The following is a 16,122-nucleotide window of genomic DNA, read 5'->3' as shown; positions in this document are numbered from 1 at the left end:
TCCCCTATTTCATAGCTAAGTATCATAATCATTTTAAAGATGTAAGATGGCCCCCATGTCATGCTACTGATATATAGTTGAGTCACCTAAATTAGTACTTTTAATTTTCTGGATTCTTCAGACTACAAATGTTTTTGAAAGAAGTTAAGTAGTGGGGAAAGGAACGTAATCCACATGGGATTGGGAAAGTATTATTTTTCCAAGTGAAGAATAACCATATAACAAGCTATTATCTACTTTCATTATTAGTTCATAAATCAAATGCTTTTGATGAATATCAAACAAGTAGAAAGTACATCAATTTCTCATAAAAAGTTGAATGAATTTTACTTTATGAAAAAAGCTAACTATTACTGACCCTAATTTCAGTATAGACCATGAAAACGCTTTTTTGGACCAGTGTTTGAACTCATTGAACTAGATACAAATGTCCCCCTCTCATTCCTGATGTGCCAGTGCTTTTGATATAACTGATGTTTTTCCTCTCCACCTTGTGCACGTATTTAACCTAAGGTCCTGACTTTATATTTACCCTTATTAAATTTTAGTTTATGAGGTTTCAAACATTAGTCCAAATTACAAACATATTTTAGAACCTTGAATTCTATCTTTCTCATTTCTGTGCCATATGCAAATACAAAATATTTACTTTTAAAATATCCCTCCAAGTCACTTGTTGAAATAGAGTAACTATTAAGCCATATGGACTAGCTTTACCCTTCCAACAGGTTGAGTTCAAACAGCTATACTATTTTAGAAATGCTATCATTCAGATCACATTTCTCTGCTTTATATAAAAGATCCATTAGAAGATCTCAGGATTGGGAATTAAAAAACTTCTAGGTGAACTTCTTACCCAAGGCTTATACTCCCTTTATCACAGCTTAGTCAAATGGTCACTCTCCGTGTATTTGAATGTCTGTGTCATTGAGAAACTCCAAATTCCTCCTTCTCAACAAAGTCCAATTCCTTTCAGGATAGCACTGTTAGAGAGCATCTCTCATTTTGTGATGAGGGGAAATTTTTATTCTTGTAGCTCCTACTCAATAAGCTGTAGTTCTGCCCCTCGGGAATCTTCAGAACAAGTCTTTCACATCATAGGCCTTTAGAGATCTAATGGCAGTGACCATGTTTTTTGAAGTCTTCTTACCTTTACCTTGGTATAATCCCTGTTGTTTTTATGAGTTTTTCATATGACATAGTTTCAAGTCATGTCACTATTCAGATCTTCTGCTAAATATGCAATGGGCAAAGCATTATTGTTGTAGCCCTTCAGGCACAGTAAGAGCCAGGATGAGCCAACTCACTGAAACCTGCATGAACTCAAACATTTTTAACAAACAGGAATTAATGTTACCCCATCAGCAGCTCCTGACCCTGTGTTTCTCAGCCTCACTCCTGGATCAATCTAGCAAAATTTTTAATTAGTTGGGTTTTATTTAGAAATTAAGAAAATACCTATTTCTGCTTAACTTAAGAGTTGTAAAAGAAATGAAATGGACTGTAAAACTGTCCTCTTTGTGCTTTGTCCCTGTCTCACTTCCTGGAAATAACTACTATTAAAATTCTTGTGAAACTTTTTTGAAAAATTTTCTATGACTACACAAACATATGGCTCAAACTATCTCCTCCCCCCCCCCACATAAATGGGATAATATACATACTCATTTAAAATTTGCCTTTTCCACTTATCTTGGGTATCTTCCATACCAAAACATACTTTGAGCCGACTTACTACTTTACACAGCTTTAACATTCTCTGCTAACAGACATTAGGATGGTTCCAGCTTTTGCCACTGTAAGTCAAGCTGCATAAAAACCTTACTCATAGACTTTTATGCATGTGCACATATACAGCTGTACTATAAATTGCTGGAAGTAGAATTAGAGGACCTAAATGCATGTGCATGTTTTATTTCAATAGATTTGCAAAAGTAGAACTTACACATATGGGTACTCACACACATACACACACACACTCACAATCGGGGTACACTCCAGAACTACTAATTCTAAATTTCAAGATGTACTGTATTAAAATACATACAGTTTAAAAAATAATTTTGAAGTACAGAGAAGGTTGAGAATATGTTTTAGAACTTATTCTTTTTTTAATTTTTTTAACGTGTATTTATTTTTCAGAGAGAGAGAGCACACAAGCACAAGTCAGGGAGGCGCAGAGAGAGGGAGGTAAAGGATCTGAAGCAGGGTCTGCACTGTGAGCACAGAACTGGATGTGGGCTCGAACTCGCTAACTGTGAGATCATGGCCTGAGCCAAAATCAAGAGTCAGCTGCTTAACCGACTGAGCCACCCAGGCACCCTAGTTTTAGAACTTATTCTTTGATTAAAAGATGTTAAATCATAGTAGTTTTTTTTTTTTCTGACAGCTGTATCACACTGTTGATTCACATTAAGATTAATATCAACTAAAATCTCTAAGCCTTTTGGAGGGTACATTTCTGCTAAGCTATAACTCTTCCGTTCTCTATTTTACAATTTGTTTTATAGTGTTCCATATATATGGTTTAATATTTATATCTATTACATTTCATCTGGATACCGAAATTTAGTCCAATTCTGGAAATCCAAATTCTTTGTTACTAGATTCATGCAGCTAATATATGCCCTTTATTCTTATTGTTAACTGAAAATTTTAAGAATTTAAAATTTTAATAAATTTTAAGATATATATTAATTTATAGTCTTATCCAAATCATTAGGAAAGCATTGAAATGAAATAAATCAAGAGCAGATCACTGAAGCCCACCAGTACAGATCCCACTGTTGGTTAGCAACTATACATTAATCGCCCGTTTTAAGGATTATTCTTTTCGTAACTATAACTCTAGTTATACTGTAATTTTTTTTCATATTGCCAAAAGAAGACACATCTTGTTAGGAAAAGTATAAAAGGTGTTGCCAAAAGCCTTGCTGCCCTCTATAAATATAGAATAATTATTCTATATTTATATGCTGCATATATATGTTGCATTTCTGCTAAGTACAGGGAATATACATAGCGAATAAGGAAGACTAAATCATTGCCTTCGTGAACTTTATGTTTGAGTGTCGAGAGTGTACAATAAAAGTAACAAAATAATATAAAATATAATCTCAGGTTGTGATAGAGACTCTAAAAGAAATAAATATGGTGATATAATGGGGTATAGCTGGAGAAGCCATTTAGGGAGATTGATCTCTGAGAAGATGGTATTTCAGTGAGTCCTTGCAAACTGAACATAACAGAAGCTGGCCTCAAGAGAAAAACTGCCCTGGGAAATTAACAAATGCAAGCTCCCTCTGATGGGAAGGAACTTACCGTGTTCTAGAAACAGAAAGGCCAATATGCAGTGATCTAATGAGTGAAAAGGAAAACAGTACAGTATGGGGCCGCAAGTTAGGCAGTAGGAAGTTTATAAAAGTCTGAAGAAGTCATAAAAAATGTTTGCATTTTACTGTAAAAGCTAAAGAAAGCAATTGCTATGATAAACATCTTTAAAATTTATTTTGGTTTTTAGATAGAAACTAGGTTAAAGAGATATAAGTACGGAAACCATATGAGATGGTATTTCTGTGGTCCAAGATAGAGGTGATAGTGGGATAGGATGAGATGCTGACAGACAAGATGGAGAAAAGTATATAGATTCAAGATAAATATTTTTGGTGAAGTTGCTAGGACTAGTTAATGGATTCAATGGGAAAAACAGCCCTCAGATATCATTAAGATGTAAACTTCACAAAGACAAGGATTTTTATCTGTTTGTTTTCTTCATGATTTACCTTACAGGTACATAAAGAATATCTACTACGTAGTACATGTTCAATAAGTATTTATTGAATGAAGAAAAAAAAAACTTCCAGATTTTTCCCCAGAACAACTAGGTGAATAACCATGCCATTAACTAAAATAAGGAAGATTAAAAAAGTAGCAGAATGAGATGGGAATGGAACAATCAGGAGATCCATTTGGGCTATTTTAAGTGTCTTCTAGATATCAGAGTGGAAATGTCAAGGCTATCCTAAATCTGAGTGTGGTCTTTAGGGGAGAGATCTGGCCCAGAGAGAAAAGTTTGGAAGCCATCAGCATGTAGCCATGGAATTTATTGTAATAAATGATAAAAAACTTAAGAGCCCTGAAGGACAATATAAAAAAAAAAGATTGATTATGGAGATACATAAAACATTTAAATAAGCATTTATCAATAAAACATTTATTAATGGAAAAATCTAATATCTCGAAAAGTCATTATTCCTAAAACAATCTAAAATTCAAGACATTTTAACAATTTCAATAAAAATTCTAACATACTTCCATGGAACTTGACAAGTTGATCCTGAAAGCTATATGAACAAGTAAAAAAGAAGAAGAGCAATAATTAAAAACAAAACAAAACACCACCAAATACAACAAGAAAAATGAGGTGAGCCAATCTGCCTAGAGATATCAGATTTAGTATAAAAACATAATTAAGACATTGCAATACTGTTGCAGAGATAAAGAAATAGACCAGTGGAAAATAATAGAGAGTCCAGAAGCTTGTATGCTCTGAAATGTATTTCAATTTACCTATCAATCTATATTTACATATGGAATAGTAGTAAGTAAATTGTACACATTTGATATATATTTATTACACCTGTATAATGCATCATATAAAACATGTGTATGTATGCACATATTATAAATATGTATAGTATATACTTATGTGTATACAAATATATAAAACAACAGAAATGTTTTTAAGTGTGTGTGTGAGAGAGACAGACAGAGAGAAAGAGACAAACAATGATAACATTTCACATTAATTGGGAAAGGGTCAACTAACCAATACATGATAATGGCCCAATGGTTAGCACTGTAAAAAAAAAAAAAAAAAAAAAATCCCTACCTCAGATTAGACATGAAAATAAATTTTAGATGAATTAAAGATTTAAATGTTAAATAATGATACTTCAACCTTTTTTAAAGAAAATGTGAACCAATGATACAAACCAATTAACCATGATACAGGGTAGGTGTTCAATATGTATCTATTGAAGGAATGAAAAGATGGATCACTGAAGTTCTTGAAATTTTCTATGATTAAAATAGTACTTTAAAAGTTAAAGGAAAAGCTGTAGTCAACAGAGGATATTTTTAACAAACCTAAGCAATGCCACAAAAAAGAAAAAGACATCCCAACTAAAAATTAACAAAAGATTTAGGCTATTCACAGAATTAGAAAGCCAAATGGTTAACAAACATGTGAAAAGATGCTTTATTTAGTCATCGGAAAATTATAAATTGAAACCACTAAGATATAGTTAATACTCTTCAGATTCAAAAGACATTTTAATTTTTTTAAGTTTATGCATTTTGAGAGAGAAAGAGAGAGTATGAACAGGGGAGGGGCAGTGAGAGAGGGAGACGGAAGATCTGAAGCGGGCTCTGCACTGTCAGCTCAGAGCCCAACGTGGGGTTCGAACTCACAAACTGTGAAATCATGACCTGGGCGCAAATCAAGAGTTGGACACTTAACCGACCGAGTCACCCAGGCGCCCCAAGACAATTTAAAAAGTGACGGCGTCAAGTATAATCCCCAATGTGAACTCTCCTAGACTGCTAAGGGGGGTAGAAATGATTCAACCACTTTAGGGACCCCACTACACTCTTCTGGTTCCTCGTGAGAGCTCATAGAAAACTGACATCAGTGGCGAGATCTCCGTTGCAAGTCCTCTGGACACCACTTCTCCAGACAGTTTTTATTTGTTACTCAACGTTAAACCTGAAGGAAGAGTCTCCCTTACTTTTGCTCAATATTCTTAGAGATGAAATTGTCAACAAGGCAAATCAAGAATTTAACACATACTCTACTTTTAGAAAAATGAGCAGCTCATCAGATATCCAGTCTCTAATCATTGTTACAGTTCACATCCTTACAACATTTGTGATCTCTATTCGGAAGTAATTATCTGTATTATCTCTTGATTATTCTAAGACAGGGTGTTTAAGATTGCCCTTCGATGTATCCTGATTCATGGTTCAAAAACACTAGTCCTAGAAATACTTCCATAATAATGCATTGCTTTGAAGGTAAACAAACAAACAAACAAACAAAAACTGAATTGCAGACACAAAAACATATCTTGGCTTTTTTCAAACTCATGTCTTCTTTGGATGAAAGATAAAAAGAAGTTATTCCTTTCTTTTTAAAAAAAGTTAAACATTTTTCAACATTTATTTATTTTTGAGACAGAGACAGAGCATGAGTGGGGAGAGGCATAAAGAGAAGGGACACAGAATTCGAAACAGGCTCCAGGCTGTGAGAGCCTGATGCAGGGCTTGAACTCATGGACTGCGAGATCATCACATGAGCTGAAGTTGGATGCTCAACCGACTGAGCCACCCAGGAGTCCCAAAAGTTGTTCCTTTCATACTCTGAGATTTCAAAATAAATAATGACTAAAATAAAATTGTTGGACAAAGCTCTGCTTTGATTTCACACTATACTTTTCTCTCACAAGATTCTGATATGGTCCCTGAGACAATGTTACAAGAACTAGGTTCTACGTAAAGAATAAACCATGACCTTAGGACAAATCATCTTCTGCGTTTAAAATAAATATTTTAATATATTTCCATATATATATATAAAAGGTCAAAAGCATTATATATAATTTTTATGGTTAGTGTAATGAAAGAGACAGCAATTTAGTCATCATACCTGTGGACACAAGGTTTCCAGGTGATTGGCCGCAACTTTAACAATTTTAATCCCATCTTCATTTGTTGACATGGAACAAGCAAGATTTGCCACCTTAAATACAATCCAAAATAATGGAAATTAGTTCACATTGTTAAAGAAATGTAGAAACATTTGTTATCCTAAATAAGTTAGGGCATGTACATACCCACTGAAAAATCTCAGTGATAACCAGTAGCATCCTCATAAATGTCACTGCTTTCTGTTTTATGGAAGTATCTAGAGAATCTATTAAAACAGTTAACAACAAAGGGCTTGAGAAAATTGTTTAAAACAAAAAGGAAGACTGGTGAGTGAATCATTCGACTCTATCCAGTCTCTTGGTATCGACATCTAACCCATAATAAGATGTTAACTATTATGGTTTCCTATAGGACTGGAAAAAAAAAAGTTTATTTATGGATTGAATGCTAATAGGTTCTTGGAATCTCACATGATTATGGTTTATTTTAAGTTTGTAATTGTTTTATTATTTTTTTTATCCCCCTGCGGTCTATTATGCATACTTAAGTTGCATTAAGCATGACTATATCTTTACTCATGTTTTATTCAGCATCAAATATATTACAAAGCTGGACAAATACAAGATAATTAAATTCTTCTTCCTGTTCTTGATTTTCCACTACAACTTCATGCTCATTGTTTGACATTCCAGCAATCAATTCAATTCAAGCATTAGTAACACCTAAATTCCTTTATACATTATTGCTTTTGAAACCTGCACTCTTTTCCAGTGAAATAATTGCCTTTACATCCTTTACCTAAGTCCAATATTTACTTTCTTTATACCATGAAAGAGCCACTGGAAAGAGCATGGAATTCCTTTCCCTTTCTCTGACCCTTACTTTTATTCACTCTTCTTGCTAGTAGGTAAATGGGTATGTACAGTGTTCCCTCTGATCTACAAGATACGTCACTGTCTTCATCATTGCAAGGAAACAGCTTTGTTTTTTAATCATTTTGCTAATTTTCCTAATGTCTCTGTTGGTTACTATATAGTTCAAAACATTACAGGATTTATTCCTCCAATCCAAAATGAATTCAGTTTCAGAGAAACCACATGTTAGCTGCAAGCAATGGAAGGAGACAAGAAACACACCCTTGGATCACAATTATAGGGCACCACAAAATGTGACTTAAGTGGATTTCCAGTCTCCTTTTTTATAGCATTACTTTTACTATATGAATAGTGAAACAATTCCTTGATTTGCATTTACATATAATGAAATAACAGCCATACATTATTTAACTGGGGAAAGGCATTGTTCACTTTATTAATGTACATGAAAGTGGCTTATTTGAAAAGGGCTTTTGTTGGCTTGAAGGTCACAGTGCTTCAACTTTCAAATCTGACACACAATTAGCACATTTGTGAATTATTTGAAAAGGGCAGTAGTTTCAGTGCCCCTCTCTCCCAACCCCCAAGCCCCACTCACAGAGAATGCGATTCAGCAATCTAATCACGTTGCCATGTCTTATAATAATTTGCACTGCACTGAAGAAAATCTCTATCTGTAAGTTTGACCACTGTTTGTATTAAGTAAATTTTCTTTAAATATATAAATTATTGGCTCAATCTTTCAGTCAAATCAGATACATGCTCATTAATCCAAAGTTTAAAAATCATAAAAACATGCCCCATATACTCTTCTCCTTTATTTTTTAATGTATCATCTTTCTCTTTTTTTTCATTTTTTTTAGTTTATTTATTTATTTTTGAGAGAGAAAGACAGAGCAGTGGAGGGGCAAAGAGAGAGAGTGAGAGAGAGAATCCCAAGCAAGCTACACGCTCAGTGTGAGGCTGACTCAGGGCTTGATCCCTCAACTGCGAAATCATGACCTGAGCGCAATCCAAGAGTTGGATGCTTAACCGACTGAGCCACCCAGGCGCCTCTCTTTTTCTCTTTTAAAAGCAGACATTCTTGTGCTGGAAATTTGCTAGTCATGTTTATTGTAATCCAGTTCAGTGACTAACACAATATGGAAATGATGCGAAACACAAAATTTCTGTTTATATTAGTGGACTTAAGTTTCACAAACTCTCAATTGAAAATACAGTATGACTAAGTGTTTCCTACTCAATTAATGATCATCCTAACACTCTGTTTTCCTTTATGCAGACATACCTGAAATTCTCCTTATAAGAACTGTTTTATGTCAGATAAATTTTCTAAATAATCAAGTACTATTTCCAGAATAAGGCAAATGGAATTTTAGTGACATTTTATACAAATTTGAATTTATGAGGTAGCTAGTCTTCAGTAACAAAACAAAATAAAAAGTTAACTGATAGAAATAAAATCTCTTTATGTTTTTAATCTAAGTGACTTGTGACATATTTCCCAAAGCCACATCAATGTGTAAATGAAAGCCAAATTTCTTCTAAGAATATTCCTAAATTCTGTGTGGCTTTTTAGAAAGCTAGTTATGTTTCTAAGCACAGCATGAAGGCAAATCCCTACTAATCAAAGAAAACAGCATGCATATAAAATATTTTGTATAATAGCTTGATATATTTGGACATCCGACATCTTTTGTATATCTAATTTTGACAATGTTTCAAAGTCTGTGTAAAGCTTCATTATTCCAGAGATCCTTGCAGAAAGTTTCTGCCCACTAAGGGAAATTAGGACATAAGGACATTTTAGAGGCAAACAGATCTGGGTTTGAACTTGATTTGCACAACTGATAAGCATTTGACCATGGGCAAAATGTTAACTTCTCTAAGCTAGTTTTGTAACCTGAAAAATGGGTATGATAATACCTATAGCAGGGAATGTTTTGAGGATTAAATGAGAGAGTGTGAGGAGATGGCCTGATAGCACTAGGTAGGCGCTTGACCTTGTATGAATTTCCTTCCATTTCACCTATCTCTCTACCAGTGGAGGGTAGGAAAGAATAGTCACTCCCTTAAGCGGTTTTATAGAATAAAAACCTTAAGAGCCTAAATAAATTTGACAAAATTTCTAATCTGAGAGCCACAAACTGAAACGTTTTCATGATTCATGCAGGAAATATGAGTATAAAATCTTGATGTAACTCAGTGGTTGGTGGGTTTGCAGGTCCCCAGGAATAGGTGAGTGTGTATGCCCTCCCTAAAGGCATAATCCCTAAAGGCATTAGATCTCATGAAAACAAGATGGAATTAAACAAAAAACAAAAACAAACAAAAACCCCACTACCAACAATAACAACACTGCCTTCACCAAACTGTTGCCTTAAGTTCATAGGTCAACAGCTTGTGATTTCTGATCCCATTCTCTAATCCTCTACTGTATAGATAAGGAAAACAAAATCAAACTGGGAGAAGAAACATAAACCATCCAATGACAAGAAGACTATTAACCAAATATGTGTGTGCTCTTTTGTGCCACCCTGAACTGAAAGTATTGACAAAGTTTCCTGCATTGAAATGATTGACCAGACTTTTTACTGATATTGTACCACATTTTTAGCCAGGCCCATGAAAATCAGAGTCTATCTAGTCTAGTTTTATCCTAAAACATGGGACCAAAGGGACTCAGGTAAATTCACATTTCTTTAAAAAAAAAAAAAAAAAGGCCAGGACACAATATTCTTTCATTTTTATAAAAAATTAAACTGTATCATTAAAATAATTACTGGCACTGTATTTAATAACTGTAAAAATAAATTTGAAAACCTTTCAACAGCGACATGTCATGTTACTGAGAGGGGTGTGAGGGAGGGATTTTTTTAATTTTTTTTTTTTAAATCAGCAACTTTCATGTGACCATTTCTCCTGCTCACAAGTCCTTCTGCCCTCTATGATACTATGATTCATGTCCATTCTAGACCCTTTAAACTTGACTAAATGTACTGCCCTATCAGGTTTGTTAAAAAAAAACAAAAAAAAAAAGGTTGAGTTGTAGAAAACAAAGCCTGATCAGATGATTCTTCAACTAATTAATATTTGTTCTCATCCTGCTGACATTTGTTCTCCTCTTCCTGTTCCTAATTCAAGTTTTGTATACCAATTTCCTTTTAATTTTTTTTAATGTTTATTTATTTTGAGAGAGAGAGAGAAACAGAGACAGAGACAGAGAGATAGTATGCAGGGGAGGGGCACAGAGAAAGGGAGACAGAGGATCCGAAGCAGGCTCTGTGCTATCAGCACAGACCCCGACATGGGGCTCAAATGCACGAACTGTGAGATTCATGACCTGAGCTGAAATCAGACACTTAACTGACTGAGCCACCCAAGCACTCCTTGTATACCATTTTATATGTTCCTGTCATCTTTTGGTTCTACCCTTTCACATGGCATAGAACAGGGTACCCTTCACTTTCTAACCTATGGTCTTATGTCAGAAATTCTCTACTCTGGAATCTGTAGAACCCTGCCAGTCAGACTAGTTCTATCCCTTGCTTTCCCATCAAGGTCAGGGAGATGGCCATGCTTGACCCAAAAGAATGACTCATTAATGGTAAAGCTGAGGATAGCTATAAAGAAGATATTTGGGGATTTGAAGTATTCTCAGGGACTTTTCAAATCAGTCTACCATCTGTAGGCTCACCTCTGCTTTTCATCATTACTTTGTTCTGATCTGGTAAAGGACTATATTTTAAAAGTACTATATAACAGAGCGTGCTATATTTGAACATCCTAATCAAGTTTTATTTGAAGTCTAGCAGTACTAGTTGTCCTCGAAGTCAGCTTAGACAACTGAAATGCTATTGTTGCTATGAACAAGCTCACTGTTTGGACAGCTGTTCATCACACAACATTCAGTCTGTCACTATGGAGTTCTCACACAGGTATTTATCTGTGATATGATTTCCCAAGAACATGAAGCAAACTTTGATGTTTGATGAGATTTCCATTGCCACATGTGCACTGTTTGTATGTAGTTCGCATAGCTAATTGTAATATCATGTCACTGTGTATCCTAGCAATCAGTGGGCAATAAAGGTCACTGTCTCATTTTCCTTCAGTTTCCTCTCTGTCAGATGGTCATGCAACTCCTGTGTAAACACTTTCAAGACAGAGAATTTCAGAGACAGAATTTTAGAGTCACTAGCGTATCAATGGTAATAGGATGTGATTGTGCAGGGAGTAAATATTCTTAGAAAAGTATCTGAGACATCAATATTTATTAGGCTGATAGAAGAAGATAACCCTACCATAAGTCTTAGAAAAAGTGGTCGGGGATAGAGAAGCTTACCCACAATACTCTGAGGTCATAGAGGCTGGGAGAAGAGAAAGTTTCAAGGAGGTGATCTCAAATATTAAATACTGACAGGTCAAGTAAGTTACCCCTGAAATTGTCCTTGATTCAGCCACATGGAGGACCATTCTTTTTTTTTTTTTTTTTCAACGTTTTTATTTTTTTTTTATTTTTGGGACAGAGAGAGACAGAGCATGAACGGGGGAGGGGCAGAGAGAGAGGGAGACACAGAATCGGAAACAGGCTCCAGGCTCCGAGCCATCAGCCCAGAGCCTGACGCGGGGCTCGAACTCACGGTCCGCGAGATCGTGACCTGGCTGAAGTCGGACGCTTAACTGACTGCGCCACCCAGGCGCCCCAATGGAGGACCATTCTTAGAGTGTTGGAGTGGAATGTTGATGGTCAAACTAGCCTAGTGTGGTCAGAGAACTGTGTAGGTGGTGAGGTGGTCTTGTGTGTTTTATGACTCAAAGCAGAAAACTAGAGACTACCTGAACAATACTCACCCTCTCATTCCCATATCTATCCATTTCTGTTTATTTCACCTCTCAAACACCTCCTGAATCATCTTTTCTTGCTCCCCACCCTCACCATGCTTAAGAGTTCTTTTTCTATCTTTGTTTCAGATATTAAATTTACTTTCAGATATCCATACTTCTTCTGCCACAGGATACTTGCACATGCCATTTTCTTTAGCCTGAAATATGCTCCCCTTCTTTTTCACCATCACCCTTATACCCCTTATACCTGCTTAACTGCTGTCTATCAGATCTCTGCTCAAAAGTAAGCCATTAAACCAACAGATTACCAAAGTAATTAGTTTTCACCGATACCACATCTCCCACCCACCCTGGAGACTTCCCTCTGCCCAAGTCAGGTTTTTTTTTCCTTTCACAGCATGAGTCTCAGTTTGTGATTACACATTCACTGAAGAGATTATTTGATTTGTGATCATTTCCTCTGCTGTGTAAGTACAGAGTCCTTACCTGTGTTTGCTCATCATTGGGCCCTCAGTTCCTAGTGCCTGATACATGATAGCCAAACAATAATAGTTCTTTGGTGAATGAATACATGCATGAATGCACAAATTAATATGCTTAAGTACGTGTCATTCCCAAAGAGAGAATGCAAAATGGAGCTTAGTAGAAGGAAACGGTAGCAAAAATTCAGGACAAGCAAGAAAGGGGAACAAAATCTCTCTTTGAAATTCATTTTCAATATTCCACAAAGGCTTAGACAATTGGACTTCAAAGAAAAGTAACACACTTTTCTTGTAGTCTGGTCATCATACTTAACAAAGCTCGGGGGGCAGTTTCTTTCAAGTTTTACTTTCACTTAAGATATCGAACTGGGAACAACTGAATAGCTCCCAACTTTGCTTTTAATTTATTTATTTCTAATCAAGTAAACTAATTGTTCAAAGGGCCCAAGCCGGCTGCCAAATGCTGGAGTGTATGGCAGATGGAAAGAGGCACGAAAACTGCCATCAACAAACCCAGGAGCTTCGGGTCTCCTGCAGAACATAATGTAATGAATGCTTTGTTTCCAGAGGAGCCTGGCTCAGAGGCCTGGGACTGAGCCTGAGCCGTGTAGGAGGGAGTCTGTGATGTCCCAGTGTTGGCTTGGATAGTGACTTCTGGCTCGACAAGCCAGCTTTTCTATTTCTCCTGGTGAAACACTGCTGCCCTGATGCTCTTTGTGGTAACAAGAACTGAGCATGAATTACAAGTTTTTAGAGCATTCCAGGAATAGAATTGTGCTAGAGAAGCGCATGGCAAGATGCAGGGGACAATTGTAATCAAGTAACAAATGTTGAGTATGCACCTTTTATGTGGGCCAGGAACTGCCAGGGAAATCAAAGACAGTGAAAGCCAATCTCAGGAAATATAATCGATTTAAGGGAACACATGAAAGAGAAAAATAAACCTCTAGTTTCTAAGTACAATAGGAAGCTAGAAGTAGTGGAGCTCAGAGAAGCAAGTACATTCAGGGCGTTTCAAGAAAGCAAATTATTATCAAGGAACTTCCTATTCCCTCAGACTTTGCATCTCAAGCCACCTCCCAAACTCTGAATCTTTACTTACACAATCCTGTCTCTGAATTACTTTACTTAGTGTGACAATTTACTTGCCTTTGGTTTCCATCTGAGAGATGAGGGACAGACTAGTTATTTGTTTTGTAAGCCCCCTCCCATTTCAACAATTGTCTTTCAGTGATTATGTAACATGATAACAAAATTAGATAGGGATTAGACAGGGGACAGAGCTATCAGGCAATCTCTAAATAAAATATTAGCAACTTAAATCTAGCTGTGTACAAAAACAATAATTATACAACAAGGCTATGTTCTTACCCTAGGAATAAACCAGTAGCTCATAATTGGGAAATCTAACTATAAAATCCCTTGTTTAACTATATTTCAACAAATTTTGGAAAAGCATTTGATGATAGTTTTATGCCTATTCTTATTAACGCAAAATAAATCTAAAGAAGCAAAAAATCTTTAGTGAGCTATGACTAGAAAGAATCATTCTTTTTTTTTTAATTTTTTTTTTAATGTTTATTTTTGAGACAGAGAGAGACAGAGCATGAATGGGGGAGGGTCAGAGAGAGAGGGAGACACAGAATCTGAAACAGGCTCCGGGCTCTGAGCTGTCAGCACAGAGCCCGACAAGGGGCTCGAACTCACGGACCACGAGATCATGACCTGAGCCAAAGTCGGACGCTCAACCGACTGAGCCACCCAGGTGCCCAAGAATCATTCTTAACATAAAACAAATTTCAGAAATTTACTGCAAATACCCTGCTCAAAAGTCAAAATTAAGGTAAGTATTTCCACTGTTATGGAGGTTAATCAATATTTTACTGATGGTTCTAGTCAATGTAAATGAACATAAAAAATAACTGATAGCTAAAATGTACAGAGGGTGACAAAATTGCCTACCTAAAGAATGCAAGATAATTAACTGAAAAGCTGTTATCACTATTGAGTATTCAGTAACATGTCTTAATGCAGGATGAATAATAACATGTATTACTTTTCTATACATCAGCTAGCATCAAAATAAAAGTCTTAGTAACCCAATGGCTGTCATAGTAGCAAGTAAAGTTATAAATTTCATGGTGTATATACCTATTAAGAAATAGTACAACCACATCATATACATGTGCATACTGTGGTATGCATATGTGTACATGTATTAAATCTTACTTAATGACATAAAAGAACAACTGGATAAATGGGAAGAAATTACATATTCCTGAATGAGAATGCTCAACATTGTAAAATGAAATGTCAACTCTCCCTAAATTTGTGTACTAATTTAATAGATCTAAATGGAGCTTAGTTTAATTTTAATGTACATCTGGAAGAATATGTGAAAGAGTAGCAAAGATGATTTACAAAAACAAAAAAGAATAAAGGAAAGTATAGTGACTAATTAAAACACACAGAAATTTAGTGTTTTTCAGAGCAATGGGAAAAAATAATGGTAATGACCCAATTGACTACTACTTGGTGGGAGGTTGGGGGGGAGTTCAATGTATGCAAAATGATTGGCATATATGACTGCATATTTTTTTTAATTTGAAAATAATGAAAACCTATAAAATCAAAATGCAAAAGATAAACAAAAGTATTTGGTATAGGATTTTATAACCCAAACAAGATTGGTACCCCTAAGGCATAAATAATTCCCAAACATCAATGAGGAAAGGGGGCATTAAAAAAATGGACAAAATATTTAACCAGACATTTCACATATGAAATATAATTACTAATAAATACATTAAAAGATTCCCAATATACTTTTTGATCTATAATCAGGGAATACAACTAAAACAAGAAAATAACATTCTTCCTTGTCATATTACCAATAATTATAAAGCTTGATATTTTCCAGTATTGCTGAAGGTATAGAGAAGTAATCAAAGGGTAGATGGCCAACTTTTTAGAAGGCAGCATCGCCTCATCTATGAAAATTTAAAATTTGCAAAACTACAGTAATTCAATTTAATGTAAGCCATCCTTCAGAAATAGTTGCATATATAAGCAAACATACAGCAAACATACAACTTTTTGTAAAAATGGAAAAGGAATCTAAATATTCATCAATGAAGAATAAATTAAATTATGTAATACAATGATTCTGTAAAAAAAGTAAAAAAAGAACTTTCTGCTAACATAAAATA

General features: G+C 35.2%; 1 protein-coding gene across 1 annotated transcript in view; it reads right to left on the bottom strand.

Moving 5' to 3' along the window:
* CTNNA3 (catenin alpha 3) overlaps window positions 1–16,122 on the bottom strand; it is an 834,982-nt gene that overhangs the window by 656,911 nt on the left and 161,949 nt on the right. Inside the window, exon 3 of the mRNA XM_032595178.1 lies at window positions 6,707–6,799. Coding sequence (XP_032451069.1) covers window positions 6,707–6,799 — 93 coding nt within the window. The remainder of the gene's footprint in view (window positions 1–6,706; window positions 6,800–16,122) is intronic.

The sequence above is a fragment of the Lynx canadensis genome, chromosome D2 (assembly GCF_007474595.2).
Source record: "Lynx canadensis isolate LIC74 chromosome D2, mLynCan4.pri.v2, whole genome shotgun sequence".
Taxonomy (NCBI): domain Eukaryota; kingdom Metazoa; phylum Chordata; class Mammalia; order Carnivora; family Felidae; genus Lynx; species Lynx canadensis.
Note: the sequence above shows the minus strand (reverse complement) of the source record. Positions and strands in the feature narration are given on the sequence as shown.